The sequence below is a fragment of the Trichosurus vulpecula genome, chromosome 7, assembly GCF_011100635.1.
Source record: "Trichosurus vulpecula isolate mTriVul1 chromosome 7, mTriVul1.pri, whole genome shotgun sequence".
In the NCBI taxonomy this organism is placed as follows: Eukaryota; Metazoa; Chordata; class Mammalia; order Diprotodontia; family Phalangeridae; genus Trichosurus; species Trichosurus vulpecula.
In genome coordinates, this window is record NC_050579.1 from 23357079 (window position 1) to 23382461 (window position 25383).

At 52.5% G+C, this 25383-nt stretch overlaps 1 protein-coding gene across 1 annotated transcript; it reads left to right on the plus strand.

Moving 5' to 3' along the window:
* The first annotated feature begins 7185 nt into the window (after positions 1-7185).
* RCC1L (RCC1 like) lies at positions 7186-24491 on the plus strand. The gene is made up of 11 exons (XM_036768701.1): positions 7186-7871; positions 9252-9381; positions 11024-11152; positions 12427-12493; positions 13600-13651; positions 14998-15082; positions 15774-15955; positions 16354-16441; positions 17161-17334; positions 19318-19403; positions 23056-24491. Exons 1-11 carry the CDS (start codon positions 7542-7544, stop codon positions 23131-23133), a joined length of 1401 nt encoding a protein of 466 aa, XP_036624596.1. The 5' UTR covers positions 7186-7541; the 3' UTR covers positions 23134-24491.
* Positions 24492-25383: the final 892 nt, after the last annotated feature.

Sequence of the window (25383 nt, forward strand, 5' to 3'; positions counted from 1 at the left end):
ATTGGTTGAGGAGACAAAGAAGAACATGTTAGTGGCCCTCTCCGAGTTCCTGGCACCCCTGCCACCCTCCCTCCACTCCCCAGCCAGGGCCTCTGGGGACCTGCCAGACGGGGAAGTTGCAGGAGTTTGGGGTTGGAGAGTAGCCCATTGCACACAGCCTTGGCCAAGAACAGGCTTGCGAAAGGCCGAACTGCAAACAGGCGCTTCCTTCTTGAGCTGGTCTACCCAGAACGAGCTCCTGGCCTAGGCAGCCTCCGTCCTTCCTACTTCCTTTGCTTCCTCTCCCCTGTCAAGCTTCTGCAGCTCTGTATCCCCTCTGCGAGGTCCCAGGATGGAGCCCTGGGGCTGGGCCCCATAAGGTTTGGAGCCCACAACGGCAGGGCAGAAGAGCCCTGACCTCAGAGGGCTGACCTTGGCATCTCCAGCCACCTACTACCTGTGTTTCCTGAATTATAAACCATGGGGCTGGACCAAACGGCCTTCGAGGTCCCTCCTGGCTCTAGGTTTATGGGATGCTCTAGGTCCAGCTCTGGTTCTCCTGGTGATGAACCCAGAGTACAAACTGCTGCTTGTGTGAGACCATGTGCTTGTGTGAATGTGAGACTATCTGATGAGTGATGGCTCTGAGCATGGAAAGGGGGCATGTCTATATACCTGAGTGTGGCAAGTACCCGTTCAGAGAACTGAATTCAAAGTCACAGGACCTGAGTTCAAATTCTGACTCTTTCATCTTGTGCATTGGGCAGGTCACTTAGCTTTGGGTCCATCCCCTCAGCCTTACCATGAAGGTGGCCAGCAGGGTCTCTGAGGCTCCTTGTGACTCTGGAGCTAACTGCAGTGTCAGGTGTACGTGTCCCAGGGGGCATTTCCCAAACCCGTTCAGCCTCTTCCCACCCACAGGTCACTCAGCCCTAGTTCCTTGCTTGCTCTGGGGGAAAGGGTGTGTCCTGGGCACTCAGTTAGGACTGACTGATCTGCCTCCAAGAAGGAAGCTGGCTTGTCTGAGTAATCCCCCCAAAGGACTGTTCCTAGGGGGCCTTTCCCTCTGAGAATTAGCTTCCTCCATCACCACATCATCAATGATCCATCGTCCCCTCCTCTGCCCTGACATATCTGTTGGGGCTTCTGCCTCTTACTGCTCGGGGTGGCCTTGGCCAAATTACTCCCCCTCCCTCAATTTTCTCATCTATAAACTGAGGAGACTGGACCCCTTTGCCTCAGAGACCCCTTCCAGCTCCCAAGATCCTATGACGGGATCGATTCCTTCCTCTCCCCCTTATTCCATGGGGCAGCTGGGTAGTGCAGTGGATAGAGCACCAGACCTGGAGTCAGGATGACCTGAGTTCAGATTTGACCTCAGACACTCACTTAGCCACGTGACCCTGGGCATTCATTCACCTCTGTTTGCCTCAGTTTCTCATCTATGACATGGGAATGATAATAACACCTCCCTGCCAGGACTGCAGCGAACATCGGCTGAGTGTGTGGCACCTGGTGAGCGTTAGAGAAATATTATTATTAATCTTTGCCTGACTCAGTTTCCTCGACTGCAAAATGGGGATGATATATAATAGCTCATTTTGGGGGGTCGTGAAGATAACTAATGAGATAGTAACTGCAAAGCCCTTAGCGCCCAGTGCCTGGCACAGTGTAAGTGCTAAAGGAAATGCTAGTTATGACTATTATTATTACAGATGAGATGTGACCCCGGGCAAGTCACGTAATCTCCGGGGGCCTCAGTTTCCTCATTTGTAACATGACGCCCCCGAGGGCCCGCCCCAGCTGCGGATCTAGGAGCCGACGAACGAGGAGGAGGGAGAAGGGGCTCACACCGCAGGGAGCCAGGCAGGGCTTCCTAGGAGATGCGCCCCGCCCTCGGAGTTTGTCTAAAGAAGTTTGGACCCAGCACTGCTAGAGCCCCGAGGCCACCTGATCCAATCCCCTCCTTCTACAGGCTGAGAAGCCGGATCCTCTGGGGCGGGGGGCGGTGTGACCGGCACCTCGGGTCACCCAAGGACTGAAGCGGGGCTGGGACTAGCACAGAACACTGTCCAGAAGACTTCACAGAGCATGCTCAGGGCCTGTTGTGCCCCACGATGTTACGCCCCACTACCAGCTGCTCCTGAGAGGCGGGCAGGGTCCTTCTTACCCACATTGTGCATCGCCCCCAGCTCTCTGCTCCCCAGTGTGCCAACAGCAGGCAGGACCTTTCACGGGCGGATACAGAGGCAGACACACTACTGAGTTGCTCTCCCAGGACCCCCTTCTCAGGGTCACTTCAGAGGGACAGAGCATCCTTCGGAGAGGACTATTCCATGAGAGCGGGTCAGTCATTGCCTGGAAGAGCCAGGAGCGTGGGGACAGACTGCATGTAAGGAGCGTTCCACAATAGAGGTGCCCCCCAGTTTTGGTTGGGTCTGCTTTCTGCAGCTTCGGGGTCTCCGCAGAGCATGCACAGTAATGAAGATGGGTAAAGAGAGGGGCGGAGAGCCCTGCTGCCTCAGTGAGGGACGAAGCTTTTCTGGACACTCGGCGCCGGAATCTGGCCGGGTTTGCGTCTGACTGTGCCTGTGGACTCCGTGATTTTAGGAGACAGACCCTTAGAGCTCGGAAGCCCCTTAAGCCTCATCCAGTCCGATTCTCTCGTTTTACTGGTGAGTGAGCTGAGGTCTGATGGGTCAGGCGACGGGCTTTTGGACCATGGAGTTAGAGCCAGGAGAGTTTAGAGTCCAGAAGCATTGAAGCAACCTAGAATCATGGGACTATAGAGTGGATTTGGAAGAGACCTCGGAGACCATGTGGTCCAACCTCCTTGGTTTACTGAAGAAACTGAGGCACAGAGGGGTTTAGTGACTTGTCCAGGGTCACACAGATGTTAGTAAGGATGTGAGGTAGAATTTGAACCCACCTGTACCTGACTCCAAATCCAATAAGTAGGGGCAGCTAGGTGGCGCGGTGAGTGGAACCCCAGCCCTGGAGTCAGGAGGACCTGAGTTCAAATTTAGCCTCAGACGCTTGACACACTAGCTGCATGACCTACCCCAACTGCCCTGCCTTCCCCCCTCAAACAAACAAATCCAGTAAGTACCTTATCAGTTCTTTCACACTGCCTCAAAGATTACATTGGTGGGGAAATGGGAGAGAGGATACTACAGGTACATAGATATAAGCATAAGACAAGGAGAACTGAGGCGAGAGAACGCTTACAACTGAGAGAGGAATCAGGGAAGGCTTCCCATAGGAGATAACCCTGCTGAGCCTAGAAGGAAAGGAAGACATCCAAGAGCAGGGAATGAGGAGGGAGCACAGCTGGGGCAGGTAACAGAGGTAGAGTGTGATAAGTCACGTTCCAGTCAAGTCCACAAGCATTTATTAAGGGTCTACTATGTGCCAGGCACTGTGCTGCTAAGCCCTGGGGATACAAAATGGGGCAAAAGACAGTCCCCGCCCTCAGGGACTTTACAATGGAATAGAGAGACAACATGCAAACAACTGTGTACAGGACAAAGAGGGGGTGGTCTCAGAGGAAAGGCGCCATGGGTAAGGAGGACTGGGAAGGGCTTCTTGCAGAGGATGAGCCTGTAGCTGAGACCTGAGGGTCTCATACTCTCACCATAAATGGGGCAGGCAGCAGGAAGAGCTGTTTCAGAGAGGGATGGAGACCAGACCCCAAGTTTTCCAGCCCTTTCCACTATTCCGAGCTGCTTCCATGTGTTTGTTTTGGGTGGGGACCCAGACTTGTGATTTTATTGCTATAGGGAAGTCCCAGATGAAGAAATTCTCTCCATCAGTGCAGGTAGGCCCCCACTCTGCTTCTTAGAGTCTGAGAGAGTTGCCTTGAGCGCTGAGAGGGGGACTTACCCAGAGTCACCCAGCCAGGATGAGTCTGAGGCAGGATGTGAACCCAGGCTGGGATGATGAGGTCGGGCTCTCCGGTTGCACTGTCTTGGAGACATGAAGAGTTCACCTTTGTAGCTCCTTTACTCACGTGCATTCAAACAGAATCTCATCTCACATCTCCTGCACCCCTCTGACATGATGGGAAAGCTTCTCCTGGACCAGGGTGCTCACATCCTGGCATTCCCTCTGCTCTCACCGACGCGTATCATAGAACCACAGAAGAGTCAGAGCTGGAGGGCACCTTGGAGTCCACCTTCTCATAGACTCGTAGGATGCAGAGGCGCAAGAGGAGCCTAGGAGTGAGTCATCTTAATGCCCTTGTTTCACTGGGGAGGAAGCATGCTGGCCACACTGGTGAGGGATTTCCTGAGGACGGTGGATAGAGCTCTGGGCCTGGAGTCAGAAAGTTCACATGCAGCCTCAGACATGTGTTGAGTGTGTGACCGTGGGGAATTCACTCACTGTCTGCCTCAGTTTCCTTAGCTGTAGAATGGGGACCATATTAGCACCAACCTCCCAGGGTCGTTGTGAAGATGAAATGAGAAATTTGTGAAAGCGCATAGTGCAGGGCCTCATACACAGTAGGTGCTACATAAATGCTTCTTCTCTTCTCCTCTTCCCACTTGCTCACCATTCCTTCAGTTTTCTAGGCAATAGGTTGACACCAAAACTGGTGACCTGCACCCACACACTCAGAGGAGTGGCCTGCCCTGACTTCCTGTCCGGCTGGGGGAGTGAGGAATGGATTGCCAAGTGCGCCAGCTATCCTGGCCAACCGGTCTGAGCCTCCCGGCCTCACTGGCCCCTTTTTTAGAGCCCCAGGCTATGCCCTGGTTGATTTCCCTCTACAACAATCATTCCTCTGAGAGCTTAGCCTGGGGCATGGGATCGTCCAGCTCCTTCCCTGACCACCAGCAGCCAGATGGAAGCAGACTGCCCAAGCTAGTAGAACCTTCCACTTCACCCCCACTTTCATGTGAAAGGCCTCTGAACCACAAATATTTACTAAGTAAGACACTGCAGGGGGTGGAGAGGCAGATAGACAGACTGATCGATCAACAGAACAGGTCAACAGATAAATAGACTGATAGATGATAGGTATATAGATAGAACTATATAGATAGGAAGCTAGATTGATAGAAAGATAAATAGATCAATATACAAAGATAGAAATATATCTATATATATGGATAGATCGATAGGTCAGTAGAAATATAGAAATATAGATTGGTGATAGTTTGATATATACAAAGATAGAAATCTAGATAGGATAGAAAGACAGAAAAATAGGTCAGATACAAAGGCAGAAATACATATATGGATAAATCGAGAGGTCAATGGAAAGATAGATTTGTGGAAAGATAGTCAGAAATATAGACGGATGGATAGACAGAACATTCATTAAGCACTTACTATGCACCAGGTATTGTGCTAAGCATGGGTGACAGAAGCACAGGAGTCAATCCCTGCCCTCAAGGAACTTTCAGTCCAGTCCACATGGAACCGTAACTTGTATTTAGGTTGTGCCTAAATGTTCCATGCATGACCCAAGTGGTAAATGCTACTGCCTCATTTCCAGCTGGGGTGGTCAGGGAAGGTTTTCTGGAGGCGGTGGGATTTGAGCTTTGAAGGATGACAGAGGGGGTAGGGTGGAGACATCTCTCACTCTTGCTCCTTCTAGAGCTCCTTCTCCCTCCTCTAGAGCCGATCTCAACCCCCTGTGATTCTGTGCCTTCTCCAGGCCACGCTCAGCCCGTGGCTTGAGACGTCTCACTGCTGACACCCCATGGCCAAGAGCCAAATAGAAAACCTGAACCCTTTCTAAGAGGGCGTGAAGGGAACAATGGTTTTTCTCATTCACACCCATTTCATTGTTTCTCATGGCACAATAATAACACGCTACAATCATGAACCACGATTTCTTTAGTCATTCCCCGGGAGGAGGTCAGTCCTTTAGTTTCAGTTTTTTGGCTGCCATGAATCAACAATGAATTAACTGGATAACTTTGGGCAACCCGAGCAATCTCTCTGCTTCTGTAAAATGGTAGTAATACCCCTCTCCCTCTTCCATACCTGCTTCACAGGGTGTAAATGATGTAAAGCATTCAAGCTCCATGGAGAAAGATGAATATAAGTACAAAATAATTTATTAAAGTTGACTAGAAAGAAAACCATGTCCGTGGGGACAGATACAAAATAGTCATTGTCGGGTATTGGACAACCAAACTGGCCAGAGGCCCCAGAGCCATCCCCCAGAGATGATAAACAGCCAAAGGACATTAACAGGCTGTTTTCAAAGGAAGAAATCCAAGCTGTTAATAAATATTACAAAGAAAAAAGAAGCTTTAAATCACTAACTAGAGAAATGCACATTAGAGCAACTTTGAGGTTTCTCCTGAAAGCAACCCACGGTGGAGAGGCTGTGGGAAAACAGGTAGGCTTGTGCATTGTTGGTGGAGCTGTGTCATTCTGGAAAGCAACGCGGCACCACAAGCAGAAAGTTCCCACTGTGTGCACATAGTGTTTGCCTCAGTGATACCACTGCTGGGTCTACACTCTGAAGAGAGCAAAGAAAAGGGACTCGTGTACAGAAATATTTATAGCAGCTCTTCCCTCTCCCACCACTACCCAGTGATGCCATTCAAGCCCGTGAAGTGGCAGACCCCAAGTTCTTTGACTCCGGGCTTTGTTCTCACCTTGTCAAGCTGCCTGGGGGGGGGGGGCGGGGAAGGGTCCCAGGGTTGCTAGGAGGTGGTCACTGACCAAGTCCTTTGATCATAAAGCTCAGGATTATGGATCTAGAGGGGGAAGGGCCCCCAGAGGCCGAGAAGTCCAATCCGCTCATTTTACAGAGGGAGAAACTGAGGCCCAGAGACGGAAAGCCATTCATGTAGTAAGTGCCGAAGGGGGATTGGAACCAGGTGCTCTTTAGGGAGGTGAGGAGACCAAAGACCAGAGAAGGGCCATGGCCTCCCTCGCCTCAACACCTCCCTAGGACTCTAGTCCCCCATTTCCACTCTTGGAGCGTCAAGGTTACACTGGGATCTCAGACTCATCTTCTACCCCCAAACTTCCTATAACTTCTCTAGGCCCCTCATTAAGTCAAGACGCATTTATTAAGCGCCTACTGCGTGCTAGGTGCTGGGATTCTAGATAGCAGTGAACACACACAGCCCCTGCCCTCAAGGATTTTACATTCTAATGGGGGAAGACCACGCATAAAGGGGGGCGGGGTCCGCAGAGCCAGTTCCCATTCGCTTCATAAAGGTCTGCTTCTGCTCCTAGTTTTACAGAGGAGGATTCGTCCCCCTCGCGGTGTCAGAGGTTGGTTTCGAACTCTCCTCCCACAACCGCCCCCACCCTCCTCCGGCACAGTCTACTTTGAGCATGCGCCTCCAAGAATGGGCGGAGCGGAGTTTTTCTGGCGAGAAATAGCCCTCCCCGGTTTGCGCTGATTGGCTGGGGACGCAGATAGGGTTATCGCGGGAAAACCCCACAATGACGCCACTTTCGCTTCCGTCCATATTCAACATGGCCGAAGGAGCGTTCCGCCCCGGAAACGGAAGGGGGTTCAGGGGAAAGGAGGGTCAAAGGCTTCCCAAGATGGCGGCGCCCTAAGCCGGAGGCCTCTGAGAACGCTGATGGCGGGGGCGACGTGGAGAGGAGTGTGCGCGGGGGCGCGGCGCGCGGGGCCGCTGTTGCCAGGGCGCGCTGGCCCGTTGCTAAGGACGCACTGGACCGCGGCTGGGAAGTCTCGGAGCCGACGGGAGGCAGCCGAGGCCGAGGCCCCCGTGTTCCAGTACGTGGGCGAGCGGGCGCGGCGCGCGGACCGCATCTTCACTTGGGGCTTCTCGTACACGGGCGCGCTGGGCGTACCCAGCTTCGTGAAGCCCAGCGCCGACGGGCCGGCAGCCGGCCGCAAGCCTCGCGCCATCCAGGCGGTGCCCTACCGCCTGGAGCTGGATGCCCGGGTGAGGCTAGGGGGCGGGGCCAGGGAGGGCCAGCACCAATGAGGGCCGAGCAGGGGGGCGGGGGCAGTAGGGGCGGGGCTAAGGGTAGGCGGGGACCAACAAGGGGCGGGAACAAGCCTAGGCCGGGACCAATGAGGGGCGGAGCTGATGGCATGACCAGTGAAGGGCGGGGCCAAGTGAGGGATGGGACTGTTGGGCAGGACCAATTGAGGGAGGAGCTTAAGGGTGCCCTGGGGGCAGGAAGACTCATCTTCCTGAGTTTGAATCCAGCCTCAGACACTTCCTAGCTGTGTGACCCAGGGCAAGTCACTTAACTCTGCCTCAGTTTCCTCATCTGTAAAATGAGCTGGAGAAGGAAATGGCAAGCCCTCCAGAATCTTTGCCAAGAAAACCCCAAATGGGGTCCTGAAGTGTCAGACAAGTCAACAAAGGATGAATTCTTGGGCTCCCTTGTAGACAAGCCCATGTAAGTGGGTGCTTGCCGATAGAAAGATAGATGAATAGGTCTATATACAAAGATAGAGATGTATGTATATATACATAGATCAATAGATTAGTAGAAAGATAGAAACGTAGATTGACGGATAGAAAGATAAATAGATTGATATACAAAGATAGAAATGTGTATATATATATATATAGATCAATAGAAAGAAATGTAGATTGATAGATAGATAAATAGATTGACATACAGAGATAGAAATGTATGTATATATGGAAAGATAGAAGTATAGCTTGATGGATAGAAAGGTAGATAAATAGATCAATGAACAAAGATAGAAATGTATGTGTATATAGATAGATCGGTAGATCAGTAGAAAGATAGAAATATAGATTGATGATAGTTTGATAGATACAGAGATAGAAACATATATGGGGAGAGAGAGAGATCAATAAATAGGTCAACAGAAAGATAGAAATCTAGATAGGATAGAAAGATGGGCTGATAGATGGATAGAAAGATAGAAAAATAGGTCCTAGACAGAAGATAGAGATCTAGATTTGGATAAATGGATACAGACTGTTGTTAACTTTGAGGAGAGCAGTTTAAGCTGAGGGCTGAAGTTGGTGGCCACATTACAAGGACTGAGGGTGACTGGAGGGGAAGCACAGGCAATGATTATAGAGAGCTTTTTCAGTGAGTTTGGCCGAGAAAGGTGATGACAATATAGGCTGACGGCTTTAGAAGATGATAGGATCTGGAGAAGATGTTTTGTACCTGCTGGTGGGTGAGAGGCGCCCGTGGCCTCATGAACCAATGGCATACAGTAAAGGGTCTTGAATTTGCTCAACATCTACCCTCGTTTGCTCCATATAAAACTCTGTGACTCGTAGTAAGTGACCAAGATGCCGGTCGCTTACCCTGGGGTCGCCTTTCAGATTTCATCCGCCGCCTGTGGCTATGGATTCACGCTGCTGTCATCGCAGACCCGGGACATCACCAAGGTCTGGGGCATGGGCCTCAACAAGGATTCTCAGCTGGGCTTTCACAGGAGCCGGAGAGATAAGAGTAGGTGTCCCCGTGCTCCCCGTCACAGAGCCCTGCCCATGGGATTGTTTGGGTTTCTGGGACAAGTAGAACATGGTCAGTGTAGATGAGAAGGAGAGGAATCCCACCCGCCTCCACGTGCCATTTACAAATCATGTATATAGTGACTGCAGCCCAGCTCCTTAGTGCTGGCAGGTGAAAGGCACAGCCCTGCCCATTAATAATTATCAACCTCTTCACGGCCGTGAGGAAAGAACGCTGGCCTTGGGTTAGAATCCTGGCTCTGTGCCAGCTGGAGGGCTGCGGACCTTCCTGTAACATAGAAAACATGGTGGAAGCCCGCCTCCTGATTGGGCATTTTCCCTCGCCATCCCTGTACCTGGAGTCCTCCTCCTCCTCATTTGTTCCCACTAGCTTCTCTCTGGTACCAGCTAAAATCCCACCTCCTCCAGGGAGCCTTTCCTGATCCCTCTTAATTTCAGGGCTCTTCAGCATCTCCTGTCCAAAGCTTGTCTGCATGTCGGGTGTTTGCATGTCCTCCCTCCCATTAGACCAGGAGCTCCTTGAGAATAGGGACTGGTTTTTGCCTCTCATTGTCTCTCCAGCACTTAGCCCGGCACATTAATGTATGGGCACTTAATAAATGTTTATCTGGACCTTGAGTCAGGAGAGCCCTGAGTTCAGATCCCACCGGAGACACGTCTCTAACTTTTCTGAGACTGTTGCTTATCTGTAGAATGGGCCTGGGCTGGTAGCGCCTGTCTCGGGGGCTCCCACTGTATGAGAAGTGCTGTGTGGATGGTGGCTGCTCCCGCGGCACCGGCCCCTCAGATCTCTCAAAGCTGTGGTGAAGGAATCGTTGTCAGGGTTGAAGCGCTGGACGAAGGGGATCGGCTGCATTGCTTTGCTTTGATCCGTGTCCAGGATGATAGGCCTCCAGCTGAAAGGAGCCTCAGAGACCATTGAGTCCAACCCTCTCATTTTACAAATGAGTAAACTGAGGCCCAGAGAAGGTTAACTGTCTTGTCCTGGGTCCCCCAGCCAGGCGGCCACTGGCTGCGATGGGCTTCAAAGCCAGGTCTGGCTCGCAGGCCGGCGTTCTGCAGCGTGTTGGCCAGTCTCTGTGCTCCTTCTGGCTGGTTTACTCACTTAAGTCATGGTTGGGCTCGCCTTGGCTGATGTCCACATGGCAAGCAAAAAGGTGTTTTCATTTTATAAGGCTGGGGCGAGTGGGGGGGGCAGTACTATCATGTTAGAAAACAGAGGCAGAAGGCAAGAATTTTTAATATAACTTAGACGTAGAGGGCAGCCGTGGCCCAGCCAGGTCCTGGACAGAGAGTACTGGACAGCGGTCAGCCCCCCTGGTTTAGTCCAGCTCCTAGCCCTGCCCTGGCCTCAGTGTCCCCCTGCATAAAATAAGGGGATTGGTTGGGTTGGCATCCGAGCTCCTTCCCAGCATTAATATTGATTTCATGTGGAGGACCGGCGAGCGGGTATTGGAGTGATAAAATGCCTTCGATTCCAGATGTTGGGGAGATGAGAGGAGGTGGGTGGGGGCTGGGGGTGGTGACTGGATGTGCTCTTTCCGTCTTGAGGGAATGAGATTTTTAGTTGTTGCCTGGCTCGGGAACAGTCACAAGCCTTTGCTGGCTGGGTGTTGCAGGCCGGGGATATGAGTATGTCTTGGAGCCATCGCCGGTGCCGTTGCCTCTGGACAGACCGCAGGAGACCCGGGTTCTGCAGGTGGCCTGCGGAAGAGCGCACTCGCTGATCCTGACAGACAGCGAAGGAGGTGAGATTGTTCTCGGCTGAGCCGGGTCCAGAAAATGCATGTTTTTCGTGGCTGTGTGCGGGGCACCCGGAGCATCAGGACCCGCCGTCTTGCCTGGGGCAGTGCCTTTGGCCAAGTTAAATGGATCGCCTGAGGCTCTTGCATTTATGAAGCATGGCAGCAGGAAGGACAGCTCAGTGGACGGACTGATGCTGCGCTGACCCCTTCACGGGCTTTCCTTGGCTCTGCCTCTTGTAGATGTGGAAAGTGAGACCTGGGGCTCAAGCCAGCCTGTTGAGTGACCGAGGCCATGGTCCGAGGGGTGTCCAGGGCCTGTCCCCAAGCGCAGCTTGCGTCTGTAGATTGTTGGGGGTGAAGGAGCCCTGCTTACAAATGCTTTTCACAAGTGGGCTTCCCTTGAGCCTGGAACCTGGGCTTTGTCCAGCATTTGATAGGTGCAGTCCTTCCCCCTAGGTTGGGGATCCCTCCTGGCCCGCTGTGGACACCAGCCCAGATGTCCTCTGTGGACTTCAGAGGCTGCCAGGCGGTGCCACAGTGCACAGAGTGCCGGGCCTGGAGTCAGGGAGACCCGAGTTCTAATCTGGCCTCAGACACCTACTAGCCGTGTGACCCTGGGCAAGTCACTTAACTGTTTACCTCAGTTTCCTCATCTGTAAAGTGGGAATAGAAGCACCTACCTCACACGGTTGTTGTGAAGGTCAAATGAGATAACATTTGTAATAGGGCCTGGCACGTAGCAGGGGCTGTTTAAATGCTCGTTCTCCTGCCTCCTCTCCCCCCCGCCGCCACCCCACGTAGGGAGCATCCATCAGAATCAGGCCTTCCTCCAGTACCCGGCCCAGGTTCTCGTTCTCCTGCCGCACTTTGGAAACGTGAGGTGTTGCCAGTTGGGAGAGAGATGGCAGGTCCAGGGGCACGGTCCTTCCTCCTGGTTCTAGAAACCAAGATCGAGGGCCAGAAATAATGAGAGAGAGAGAGAGAGAGAGAGAGAGAGAGAGAGAGAGAGAGGGAGAGAGAGAGACAGAGACAGAGACAGAGAGACAGAGAGAGAGACAGAGAGAGAGAGAGAGAGACAGAGAGAGAGAGAGAGAGAGAGAGAGAGAGGGAGAGACAGAGGGAGAGACAGAGACAGAGAGACAGAGAGAGACAGAGAGAGACAGAGAGAGACAGAGAGAGACAGAGAGAGACAGAGAGACAGAGAGAGAGAGAGAGAGAGCGCGAGCGCCTACTGTGTGCTGGGCTGTAACTGACTCATCTGATGGTGGATTTTCTAGTCCTCAGCATGGGCAACAATTCCTATGGGCAGTGTGGAAGAGCTGTGGTCACGGATGAAGCTTACAGGTGAGCCCTCGGCGACCCCTGCCCTAAGGTCAGGGCACCCTGCCAGCTGGTGCCATAGCTGAGCCCTGCCATGTGGTCAGGGCATTCTGCATCTGGGGCTATAAGGTCAGGGCACTCTGCCAGCTGGTGCCATAGCTGGCTGGCACGTCCTGAGCCCTGCCGTGTGGTCAGGGCATTCTGCATCTGGGGCTATAAGGTCAGGGCACTCTGCCAGCTGGTGCCATAGCTGGCTGGCACGTCCTGAGCCCTGCCGTGTGGTCAGGGCATTCTGCATCTGGGGCTATAAGGTCAGGGCACTCTGCCAGCTGGTGCCATAGCTGGCTGGCATGTCCTGAGCCCTGCTATGTGGTCAGGGCACCCTGCCAGCTGGTGCCATAGCTGGCTGGCACGTCCTGAGCCCTGCCGTGTGGTCAGGGCATTCTGCATCTGGGGCTATAAGGTCAGGGCACTCTGCCAGCTGGTGCCATAGCTGGCTGGCACGTCCTGAGCCCTGCTATGTGGTCAGGGCATTCTGCATCTGGGGCCATAGAGGCACAGAGATGAACCAGACCCAGGCCCTACACTTGAGGAGATGTCCCCAAACAAATTAAAGTTACTTTAAGATTCAGTTGTTTGACCGTTCTATCATACTGGATTAAAAGGTGGGTGAGGAATCACTGTACGGTCTAGAAAGTTTTTGTTCACATTTTTGAGGGTTTCTTGAGAAGTGAGTGATTCTCGCTTGTCTGGTTCCCAGGTGTGCACAATAGGAAACAGGTCTTTCCTTTGAGAACAGCAGCCACTCAGAGGCCTGCAGGTGTCAGGGCCAGGTGCCCCGGCAGCAAAAACTGAACCACTTGTGCTGCCCCCTTGTGAAACCCCCTGTGCGACCCCGGGCAAGGGACTTGACCTGTCCATGACCAGGCAGCTGTGAGAGCAGGTGCCAATCTGCATTTGTGGATGGACCGCTTCCCTAGGCACTCCCTAGCCAGAGGAAATCCCATATCCAGTGGGGATCGGGTGATTTCTGTTGACGTGGATCTGAACCAGCATAGGGAGGGGGCCTGTGTGTATATGCGGAGAGGGGCACTCATCCTTGCATCTCTCCACTTTGCTCTGGTCTGCAGTGAGAGTCACAAAGTACACAGAATGCAGGACTTCGATGGACGTGTGGTGCAGGTAGGACTGTGAGTCCTTGGTCGCGTCTGGGTGTTTCCACATTGGGTTTTGAGGGGGGGAAGCTGGAATGAGAGGGGCTGGTCCCTGCAGCGTTGCTGTGGGATGGGATCCTTTGTCTGGACAAACCTCATTTGGGGGGAATGCCTGCCCTCCTTGATAACCACAGAGAGCAGAAAGGAGCAGGGCCTTGGGGAGATGGTGAGGGGAGGGGGATCGTCCCATCTGGGATCGGTCACAATAATGAATCTGGGCAAGGAAAGGCTTCATGTAGCCACAAGGACTGTTGAGAAGGATTTGAAAGGCTGTCATTTGGAAGAGGCAGCACGGCTGTCCTGCCAGGCCCTAAGGGACCTTGTTGGGGCTTGGAACCAGACGAGGGTGCCTGAGGGAGCCCCCTATCATGAGGGCAGGAGTTAGGAAGGAGGGAGAAGTTCTGAGTCAGGTATGAATTCATTGAGGAAGGAAGAGGAATGACAAGATGTGGATTGTGTGGGTGTCTGAGGAGGAGAGGTCACTGGTGACAAAGGCAGGGGAGTACCTGGAAGTGTCCGGGGGAGTGGTGAGCGTCTGGCTCTCCCACCTTGGCCGGTGAGCCGAGGAACAATGAGAGTCCTGCCAGTAGATCTTCCTCCATCTGCCTCTTTGTTTGCCAGCCGTCAGACTAGGAAATTTCAGGGGCTCCCGTGGCCTCTCCATAAGGGACAGAATCCTCTGTGGGGGTTCAGGGACCTCCCAATCTGATTCCCTATTGCCTTTCCAGACTCATTGCACTTTGCTCCCTATCTGTATTCCGTGTTCCAGCCAGACCGGCCCCACTTACTGTTCCCAGTACACAGTGTGCTGCCTTTGCCTGGAACGTCCTTCCCCCTCTCTACCCCCAGGACTCCTCACTGCCTTCGAGGCTTGGTTTGAGGCATTTTCTGATTCCCCCAATGTTTAGTGTTCCTGCCCTCCCTCTCCAAAATTACTGTGTGTAGGGTGAGGCTCGACTTATCCACGTACATGTTGTCTCTCCCAGTCAGGTGTAAGCTCTCTGAAGGATGGGAAGGTTTTCTTCTTGCCTCCATGTGTCCCTCTAACCCAGACAGTTCCTTCCACCCAGAGAAATGCTTGTTGCATCAGATCGGGTTGGATCAGACTGGATAGGGGCCAAGCTGGAGAATTAACAGCTTTGTGGGCACCCGATGCCGGGGATTCTTGCCCTGGCAGAGGTTGGAAGCATGGCCCTGGAGAGGACTTTTCCATCTCTGAGATCCCATGCTTGGGGGCTTGTGCCCTTCGGGGGTCACTGTGTGTCCTCAGCTCTTCACAGAGCGTTGACCCTCCATTCCTTCCCCTACTTGCAGGTCGTCTGTGGCCAAGACCACAGCCTGTTCCTGACGGATAAAGGCGAGGTGTACTCGTGTGGATGGGGGGCGGATGGGCAAACAGGTAGTGTATGTTCCACCTCCTCTGCTGGGGCAATGGGATGGCATGGTGGGATGGCGAGGGATCTGTACATTAGGAGTTGGGAGTTACCCGTTCATGGTCCTTACTTTAGGCCCCACCTCTCCTAAGAGTTGCTTCACAATCACAGTTCTACCAGATCCCTTGCTTTGATCATAGAGCTGGCCCAAGGACCCTGGTGGCCCCCAAAACCAGCCATCATTGGAACTGGAGTTAGCCAGCTCCCCAGCCCCCAGTCCTGGGATAGTGAGACTATCTTACACTTGCCAATAGAGGCAGGCCCAACAGATCAAGCTAGAAGCCCATCAGACCTAAAGAGAGAGTGGATTTTTATGTCTCTCCAGAAGACACATGGTGGACAGGATAGGCCAGCAAGCAGCTGCATTGGCCAGGCCCCCTTTTTGGTCAGATGTCTGATGGCCTTCAGGTCCAGCCTGTGCTGGCCCCCACTTATGCTTGTCAAAGTTTGTCCCAGTGAATTTAATGAAAGAGAGAGGCTTGGTGCCTTGGACTAGCACCATGCGGCCTCAGTGGCCAGCTCACAGAACACTGTGCTTCTCACCTGGGGCGGTTCCTCAGATGTTCTCCCCACAGTGACCTCCTTTCCCCAGAAATGTCCGTGGGGCCTGCCGAGGAATGGGGAGATTTTCTGATGCCCTGCTTTGCCCCGAGGCAGGTCTGGGTCACTACAACATCACCAGTAAACCCACCAAGGTCGGTGGTGGCATTGTTGGAGTCAATATAGTGCAGGTCGCCACCTACGGAGACTTCTGTCTTGCCGTGTCTGCTGATGGAGACCTCTTTGGCTGGGGCAACTCGGAATACCTGCAGCTGGCTTCCGTCACCGAAGCCACCCAGGTACTGGGGGTAGGATTCTCAAGAAGATGCTGGTGTGTTTTAGAGGGGCAGGGCTCCAGGGCTTCTTGGTGCTTGCTACCCCCTTAAAAAAGTAAACCCAGCCTGCTTTGAGGCAACCCTGTTAGGGGGACCGGGAGCAAAAGCATGGAAGCAAAACCATCACTTTCCATTATGGGTCAGGGCAGCCCTGGCCTGGCAATCAGGATGTCAGAAGTCACTTTTGAGGATGTTCCAGGGGCTTAGCCCCCTGCACATTATATAATCAGGGAAGAGGAAGAAGAATCAGCCACTTGAGCTGCCCCAGCCCAAAGACCGATGGAGTGTTTCTCCTGAAAGGTGCAGCCAAAAGGCTCCCTGGATTTCTTGAGCTCATTTCCCTGGTGGTTTCTTGTATACAGGTGAATGTCCCCATGCACTTGCCCTTCTCTGGGATTGGGAAGGTCAAGCAGGCGGCCTGTGGTGGTACTGGCAGCGCAGTTTTAAATGGTAAGAGCCCCTTGGTCAGAAGCTGGGGGTGGCCTGGGCACTGTCCATATAAGGGTCCTACTGCCCCGGTCTTTCTCAGTGGGACTATCAAATTCTACAGGCAAAAGGATCCACCAGTGATTCCTAGGTGACAGCAGGAAAAGCTGATTCTCTAATGGTCCCTCTGGATGGAAGAAGGGACCACTGCCCTCAAAACAGGCCTTTGCTTCTCTGTTTCCCTGTTCAGAGTCAATGGGCCAGGAAGCCTGATGGACAGGGGTGCTGGGAGATTTGGCCCCCCCATCCCCACCCCTGCCCCGGCATCAAGCATTGTAGACCTAGGACTTTTAGGAGAACCAGCTTCATTAAAAGCAAATTAAAGCTTTTTAAGAGCAGGCCTAAAATTTGTTAAGCATTTATATGTTTGGCCTTGTCCAAATAGTGTACAATTAGAAATTGCGCTAGGCATCATCCTTTCCAAAGCCCTCCTGCTGTTTGCTGAGGCCTGAGGGCTGATTGATAGATTGGTCCGAGCTGGGTGACTCTCCTGAGCTCAGTCCCTCGCTGGCTCTGAGAGCAGGGAAGGAGCTGTGGCAGAGTGGGGGAGCATCATGTGGGCAGTGGCCCCTGCATGACCCATCCATAGGACCCTTTTAATTTCTATGAAGTTGTCTGTGTTTACTAAATAGGGGGAGGGGGGCCGGTGGACTTAACTGCCTGTTATTTTTATTGTGATGTAGACAAAGGAAATGTTTTTGTCTGGGGATACGGGATTCTTGGGAAAGGGCCAAACCTCATGGAAACTGCGCTCCCAGAAATGATCCCGCCTACCCTCTTTGGCTTGTCGGATTTCAGCCCAGACGTCCGGGTTTCCCACATTCGCTGCGGACTCAGCCAGTTTGCCGCACTTACCAGTAAGTGATGGAGCAAAGCTAATGAGGCCAGGTGCCCTTTGTGGTGTCCTCGCCTAGGTTGAGAGCCAATTCTCAGATTTCTGACACCTCAGTAGGCTGGAAGCTGGGGCCCACCTGATTGGGGGGCGTACCCAGGAGTCATCGCCACTTAGCTTTGGGTCACAAAAAAGACTTTGGGTTAGTTAAGATTGGGTAAAAATGGCTTTGTGTGTCCCCAAGTGTATCCCCAGGCAGGAAGGGGTCCCACATCCAGCGGCCTGTGGGTGGCCCTCCCAGACACAGATTCACTGAAGACCAATGGGACCCCATGGGACCAATAGAGAAGTGATCGGTCAGACTGGACTGCTTCATCCGAGGCTGGCACCACCAAAGAAAGGGGAGCCCTTTGGGTCAGCGAGGTGGACTTTCATGTTCATGCAGAGGTATCGGGCCAGAAAACATAATGACCAAGGCAAAGGCTGGAAAGTCAAGGCTTTACCTTCATCTGTGTATAAGATTTAAAAAAAAAAATCACTCAGATCCAGGAGTCCCAAGGATTCAGGACTGGCAGGAGCCTCAGAGAGCAGCTGGGCTAATTAGCCCTTTATTTTACAGATGAGGAAACTGAGTCCCAGAGAAGCAGAGCCCCCCCCCCCCCCATGTCCCCATCTGCTGCCCCTCCCCTTGCTGCTGGTTAACTATATCCTGATTTGGTTCTCTTGGCTAATGAAATCCTCTTTTGGAGCAGCCTCCTCTGGCCTAGAATGAGCAGGACACAGCGCAGGGCTTGCGTGGTTAACAGCATCCATCCTGGGGTGTCCTAGCTTCTCTGTGTTTGTATAGAATGCTGAAAGCACTGCCATTGGAGTTAGGAAGATGTGGGTTTGAATCCTATCTTGGACATTTACTGACTCTAGGCAAGTCCCTTCCCTGGCCTCCTGTCAAGTGTAGATTAGCTGGCCTCTGAGGTCCCCACCAGCTCTAGGCTCCCAGAGGCCAGAGAAGCAGTGTCCAGGCACCGCAGTAGAAGGGGGCAGCATCTTGGCAGGGTTGTGCTGGGCCCAAGGTCAAGCCCCTTTCTTTCTTGTGGACAGCCTCCATGAATCACTGTCTCTGAGCATGCCAGGTTGACTTGTGAGATTTTGCTTTGAGGCCACATGAGGTTTTCAGAGTCAGGAGAGCCCAGAAGGCCGGTGAGATGCAAACACAGAAAGTTTGGAATTTGAGGGTCCTGTGATCAGCCTCTTCCTCATCACCGATGTCCTTGGCCCAAACCCCGGCACTTAGAAGGTGGCTGATGGATAGGCTGCTCGAGCTGAGGCCCCTGACCTCTTTAGCAGCTCTTAGGCTGGCCTTGATGAGGAAGGGCTGAAATTTGGGGTTTAAGTGAGGTTTTGGATGACCAGAGTTTCTGCTTACCAGTGCTACACCAGCCTACCCGCCTTCAGCAGAGGGGGATCCTCTGAGATCCAGAAAAACTGGGCATCGAGCTTCTCGGCGGCCATCACCAAGCCCAGTTCCCCCACTGAGGAAGCCAGGCCAAGAGAGGCCAAGGGGGAGCCAGGACCTAGTAGTTTTAGACTTGATTTGGGAAGTGAACATTTGGGCCGCTGGGTGTTTCTGATGCCCGGCGTATCTCAGGCCACAGAGTAGCTTCTGGGCCAGTCAGAGACTCTCCCGATGCCACCCAGGTTGTCAGTTCCTTGGCTGGCCTGTTCCTCCCAGCCCTCATGTAAACTCTGGTCTTAAAGGGGGTTTTTGTTTTTGTTGTTTCTTTTCGTATGAAGGAGCGTTCTCTGAGGCTTTCCTATTAAAGGAGACCGTTGTGGGAGCAAACAATCGGAGCCCTGTAAAAACCAGTATTTAAGATTCCTTCTGTCCCAAGGGCTCTTTAGCCTTGAGTCTGCTTGAATTGTGCTGGTTCTGGAAAGCCTTCTGTCCCCAGGCCTGTGCTCTAAGGCCAGCTCTTGGTCCACCCGAGCCAACGCTGTCGTTTCTTTGCAGACAAAGGAGAGCTGTTTGTGTGGGGTAAGAACATCCGAGGTTGCCTGGGAATTGGCCGCCTGGAAGATCAGTACTTCCCATGGAGGGTAAGCCTGGCCTGCCCTTGGGGTGGGGGACGGGAGCGGGTCACTCAGAGAGCAGCAGTAGCAGCCTCCCATCCCCGTGAGCCGGTCAGCTCTTTCAGCGAGCCCCCAGGCTTGCTAAGATGGGGCCGGAGAGACGCCAAGACAGAGTTGGGCTTCCTCTGGCCTGGCTTGATGGAGGCCCGTTGGCAGATGGCACTAACCCCACCTGGCGTCCTGCTCGCTTGTTCCCAGCAGCCCCTGTCCTGCTGGTGTAGACACCCGCCCTAGGCCTGGCGCCCATCCCATTGTCCTCAATTTCTGTGGCTTATTGGCTGGTCTCTGGGTGCTCAGTTGGAAGAAATGGCCTTCACCCAAGCATCCCATTCTTCCAGCCTCTCCTCCAGGAGCAGGGCAAACAAAGCCTGGGCAGCGTCTGGCCAGAGAATAACACAAAAGGAAACAAAAGCAGACATATAGCTTCAAAGGGGAAAATGGGGGCAGCCTTGGAGGGCCAGGGAATCTTTGTAAGGTTATTTAAGGAGACCAGAGTGTTTGATATGTGCAAAGACTGGCCATAGCTGCAGATCCTTGGGGCCTTCCTCAGGGTTGGGACACTCTTGTGGAATTGAGAGAGGGGCCCCTAGCCCCGGTGGCCTCATTACCCTTGGAGCTCTAGGCCAGGAGGCCTTACTTCAGGTTGGGCTGTTTGAAAAAAGGGAAAGGCTTTTGTGAATGTGTAGGGTGTTAAAAATGAACTTGCAAAGGTGGAGGAGAAAGTACACTCTTAAGTGGCCAGAGGTATGGATTTCCTTTCAGAAGAACCCCATTCTCCAGTGTCTGGAGGCACCAGCCCATGGAAGGGTGAAGGGAACTTATCTTTCTCTTACTTAGGGTTTCTCACAGTGCCTGGGGAACCCAGCAGGGCCCAACTCATTTGCCAAAAGCTATGGGGGTCTCCAGTGCACAAGAGGAAAAGAGGCATGGATGGGTTGGGTTTTTTCTTTTTAAAGAAACACACAGACACAGACACACACCGACACACACCGACACACACACGCACGCACGCACGTGCAGACGCAAGCCTTGATAATTGTGGAGTGTAGTGGGAAGGGTCCTGGAATTGGAGGCAAAAGGCTTGGGCCTCCCCCACATCTCCAGTGCGACTTTTGGAGCTCCTGTTTCTTGGGAGTAAAATGAAGCTCTTCGTCACATGGGCTTTTAAGTCCAACAGTGTGGACACCTAATTAAATTAAGAAATGTTTTCTCCCTAAGACAGCTTTTTGCTATGCCCTTTGGAACTGTGAAACATGATTATCTTCTCAAAAACTGAAATCTGATCGGAGATCCGTGTTTAGGCCTGAATTTTTAGAAAAGGTCATTTGCTGACTTAGGCAGAGGGAAAAGTGAAGACTTTTGAACATCTGGCCTAAAAAATATTTGAGATCTATTTTTTTAAACTTTGGTGTTTCTGATAGTTACAAGATTTGGGGGCAGACTCCTCTATACTCATCTAAAGTTTTGGCACTTGAGTTTTAGAGGGATAAATGCAGAGATTGCCTGTAGATCTTTCCTCCAAACCCTCCTTTTCCCCCTCTTCCTTTTACAGGTATTCTACACCCAGATCTTTGGATCATGCTGATCACCCAGTACATAGGTGCCTCTCAAAAAGTGATTGCAAGCCCCCAGCTAGTGATATCTTTCAGAGGCTCCTTTCTAGTAAGGAAGGAATGTGGCTGAGTGGGGGTCCATATGGACCCAAGATTGGAATTGCCCCCTGGTGCCTGGCCTCCTCAGTGTTGGTCTTTGCAATTCCAGTAATTGTAAAGCGGGGAGCAGCCTCGCTGACTGCCCAGACTTTTACATCGACCACACAAAGACTACTTGGGAGTTTGTTGTTTGAACTGTTCCTTTTCAGTAGCACTTGCAGTAAAGCTTAGTTAAGGAGAGAAGTTCCTTTGGACCTTCTGTTGGAGAAAACAAAACTAGCTTAGCTTGATTCAGGCTCTGTTAGAGGAGTGGAAAATGTGTGGAACTTTGGGCTGGCAGATCTCCAGTGAACCCAGAACTTCTTTATCCAAACAAGGGGCTTTTAGAAGGGCCCCCCTTCATTTGTCATACGTGCTGATGAGCTTGTAGCTAAGGCTGTCCTCTAGGAGTGATGGACTAACATGGAGGAGGTGACCCTGCCCGAGGACCAGGCTTTCCAGGTGTTAATGACCAGGACTCTGCATTTGGCTGTGAAGGTAGAGATGATCCTGCCTGAGGACCAGGTGGTCTGGGTGTCATTGACTAGGACTCTGCATTTGGGGGTGAAGGTAGAGGAGATGACCCTGCCTGAGGACCAGGCGTTCTGGGTGTCACTGACCGGGACTCTGGATTTGGGGGTGAAAGGTGTTGGTATGTTAGCACAGCTGGCCAGTGGGTCCACTTAGCAAAGACAGGAGTACACTTTCCTGTGAGAAGGTAAATAAAGGCTTCTGTTAATGGCAGTAGAGAGGTGGCTAAGAGTTCAGATGAAAACCATTGTCCACTGACCAGAGCAGCTGCGCGTGTGTGTCTGATCTAGGCCCCATTCTTCCTCTCTGTTTTTGGAATTAACTGGGTCACAGGTTCCTGTTTACTTTTCTAACTCAGTTTTTCTCAAAGTGATTTGTGGAAAGGAAGACAAAGCCCTCAGAGGCCCAGGGTTCAGTTCCTAGGGTTGGTTTGCCTGGTGGCCAGAGGCCCTGAGCAGCTTCATGGTCCCTTGCTTTAGCAGCAAACTACTGGAGGTAAAAGGAACTGTGTCCGAGGGCCTGCTACATCTGGGAGATTGGCCCCTGGACATCCTCGGTGAGAGGTTTTCCCCAGCCCAGCGAAGCTTCATAATTTCTGTAAAATGCTGCAGATCCCTGCGTTAGCAGAATCAGATAGAGTGAGCTATCATTTGGGGTGAGATGCTATGGATGTGGCCTGTGTCTCCATTTCTTAGAAGCATCCTCTTGGCAAGCTGCTGGCCTTCCATTGAGCCTGGGCCTGCTTGGGGTTGGGGCAAAGCATTGGAAGGTCCAGTCTTAGAGGTACGCTGGGGGCTGCTTCGGGGAGGGGGGGGCCTGGGAACTCAAGAGCTTACTCAGATAAGCCGACCCTCAGTGCCAGAGCCTTTAAACATCCCTGGGAGCAGATCTTGGTGCTGGGGGAGCCAGGAGTCACTTCATCCCAGATGGGGTGAAGCTGGATAATAAAGGGCATCTGGGGCCATAGTTGAGAGAGGTAGATTGTTGATTTGCCATGAGGATGGTTCTGAGTGAGGGCAGCCTTGTTGGCATGAGTGTCTGGGCACCCAGAGAGCCTGCACTTTAGGGTGGGGGCTGTGTAGAGAGTCCGTAAGAAGCAAACACAGTCTCGTGGCTTGAAGCCTGCCCTTTTTACACCTTGTCTTGTTCGTAATAGCTTAGCTTAGGGGTTCAAGGGGCACAAGGCTGGGTGGAGCTGTGCCAGGAGGCCAGAATGGGGAATCAGAAGACCAGGTTCAAATCCTGGCTTTGACCCCTGGGTGACCTGTGGGCAAATTGCTTCCCTGGATGTCCCTTTCATCATCAGTGAAATGGGGAGGGGGGAAGATGAGCTCGAGGGCCCTCCCAGGTCCAATTTCCCAGCCTGCCTCATCCCCACTTTGGGTCTTGTTTTCTAGGTGACGATGCCAGGGGAGCCGGTACAAGTGGCCTGTGGGGTGGATCACATGGTGACTCTGGCTAAGTCATTCATCTAAGCCTGCCACCTCCCCCGGGCTCCAGAAGCATGGCCCCCCAGCCCTCAGTGCTCTTGGAGACAAGCCAGCCCCGCTGTGCTCGAGCTGCTGCCTTCTCGGGCCCCATCCCTTCAGTTGGACTTGGCAGGTTTGGGCCCCTGGACCATTTGGTTCATTTGTTTCTCTGCTGCCAGCCAGTGACTAGACACCTCATAATGGGGAGTCCCTCTGAGCGTGTGTGGTGCGGGTGAGGATGCAGCCACCACCTTCCTTTCTCTCAGGGTGGCATTGACAACAAGCCCCTTCCATGCTGAGGGCTGAATGTACAGATGCCCAGTTTGGGGCTCTGTGTGGCTCTCCATGGCAGCAGGGGCCTGGGTGGGCTATGCCAGCAACAGCCCTGCAGTGATGAAGAGGGAAGGCAGGGCTGCTGCTGCCTGGTCTCCCCATTCGGATTTTTCAACTCTTATCAAACAAATAAAATGACAGCTTTCTCTGGGCACAGCAGCACTCTCCATTGTGCTGGCCAGTCGAGCAGAAACTGGCTGGGGGCAGGGGAAGGAGTGGCCTTTGGACCTTCTGAGTATATTTGATCAGTAAGAGATGACCCAGCAGAATTCATGGTTGACTTGGGGTTTCCATGGCCCCTGGTGAGGGTTTGGGCTGCCAGAGCCACTCTGTTCTTAGCTATTACTTCATTTGTGTCTGACCTGGCATCCCTGGGGGCCAGCCTGGACCTAGCTGCGGGTGGATGGCCTAGGCCTCTCCTGTGCTGCCTTGTTCTGCTGAGAGAGGAGGAGAGAGAGAGAGGCAGAGAGAGGGAGAGAGACAGAGAGCGGGGAGAGGGAGGGAGGGATGGATGGAGACAGACTGCTTCAGACCCTGCTCTGTTGGGAACGTCACAAAATCACAGACGGGGCTCTGAAGGGGAAGCTGGGTCTTGACACTGTTCTTAGGGTCCCTGCTTCTGTCTGGGAGTCCAGTTAAGTGGCCCCCCAGGAGGACAGCTGCTTATATTCCAATGCTGGGCTGCAGGGGCATGAGCGTATCACCAAATCCCAATGAACCAAAGGTTTCAAGTTGGCCTTGGTCTGGAGAAGAAAAATCAACCCAGAAGTGACTTTATGGAAAGAATTTCACTAAGTGTGCCTGTAAAGAAGCCTTTTCTTTTATTTACTTTTTGAATAAAGCAAAATGTGTCTTTTGTTAGTTGCTTACAGAGAGTGAAGAAATGCTCACTGGGACAGGGGGGCCAGAATTCTCGCTACCAGCAGAGAGCACCTTTACTCACCTGGCCATTTGGAAATTGGCCATGAATGTTAAACTCTAGAAATAGAGGCACAAATTTGGGATTATAATAAAAGAGAAAATGAAAAACCGTTTACAATTCAATCCTTCAAGTTGAATAATAGCCTTCTCTCAAGGCCTGCGGTGCAACCCTGGCAAAAGTTAATAGCAGGAAAGAGAATGATGCCACTTAGGGAGCCCCTGCGCTCCAGCCAGTGGGTGCTCCTCATGTTGACTTGTTAACACATGCCCCATGCAGTTGGCCCCTCATCACCAGGGACGCCATGCCCCCTGCAGAGCATGGCCTGAAATGGGAAACCCAAACCCAAATCTGCCTCTCCTTTTCTTTCTTTGTTCCGTGAGGGGCTGAAATGTTGGAGGTGCAGGAAGTCGGAAGTTCCAGTTTGCTCCAAGATGCTGCCAGTGGCCACGGACTGGGCTGAATTGTGTGAGAGGGCAAGGGTTCTAGCCACATCAGCCTTTACTGGGTACCAGGCCCTGGAGGTACAGACAAAAAGGGAACAGTCCCTGTGCCCTTGGGGAGTTTACATTCTATCAATCAACAAGCATTTATTCAGTGCCTACTGCATGCCAGGCTTTACCCTCAGCAATGGGTAGTCAAAGACATAAAGGGAACCGCCTCTGACCTTGAGGAGCTTACAGCCTATCCATAAAGTATTTATTAAGCACCTACTCTGTGCAGGACACCGGAGATCCAAAAAATCTGTTGGTATATCCATGAACTTTTATAAATGTCTTATGGCCGGAGTCTAAAACTCTCCAAATACCTGTGCCACTTTGTGTTGTGTTTCCTCCTTTGGGCCAGGATCTCAGGATTTAGAATAGGAAGGGGCCCCAAAGGCTATCTAGTCTTAGGAAACTGAGGCCTGCGGAAATTTAATGACTTGCCCAAGGGTTACCCAAGTAGCCAAGGGCAGAACTAGGGACGATCCCTCCAACTTTCTCCATCTCTGGCTGCAGGGC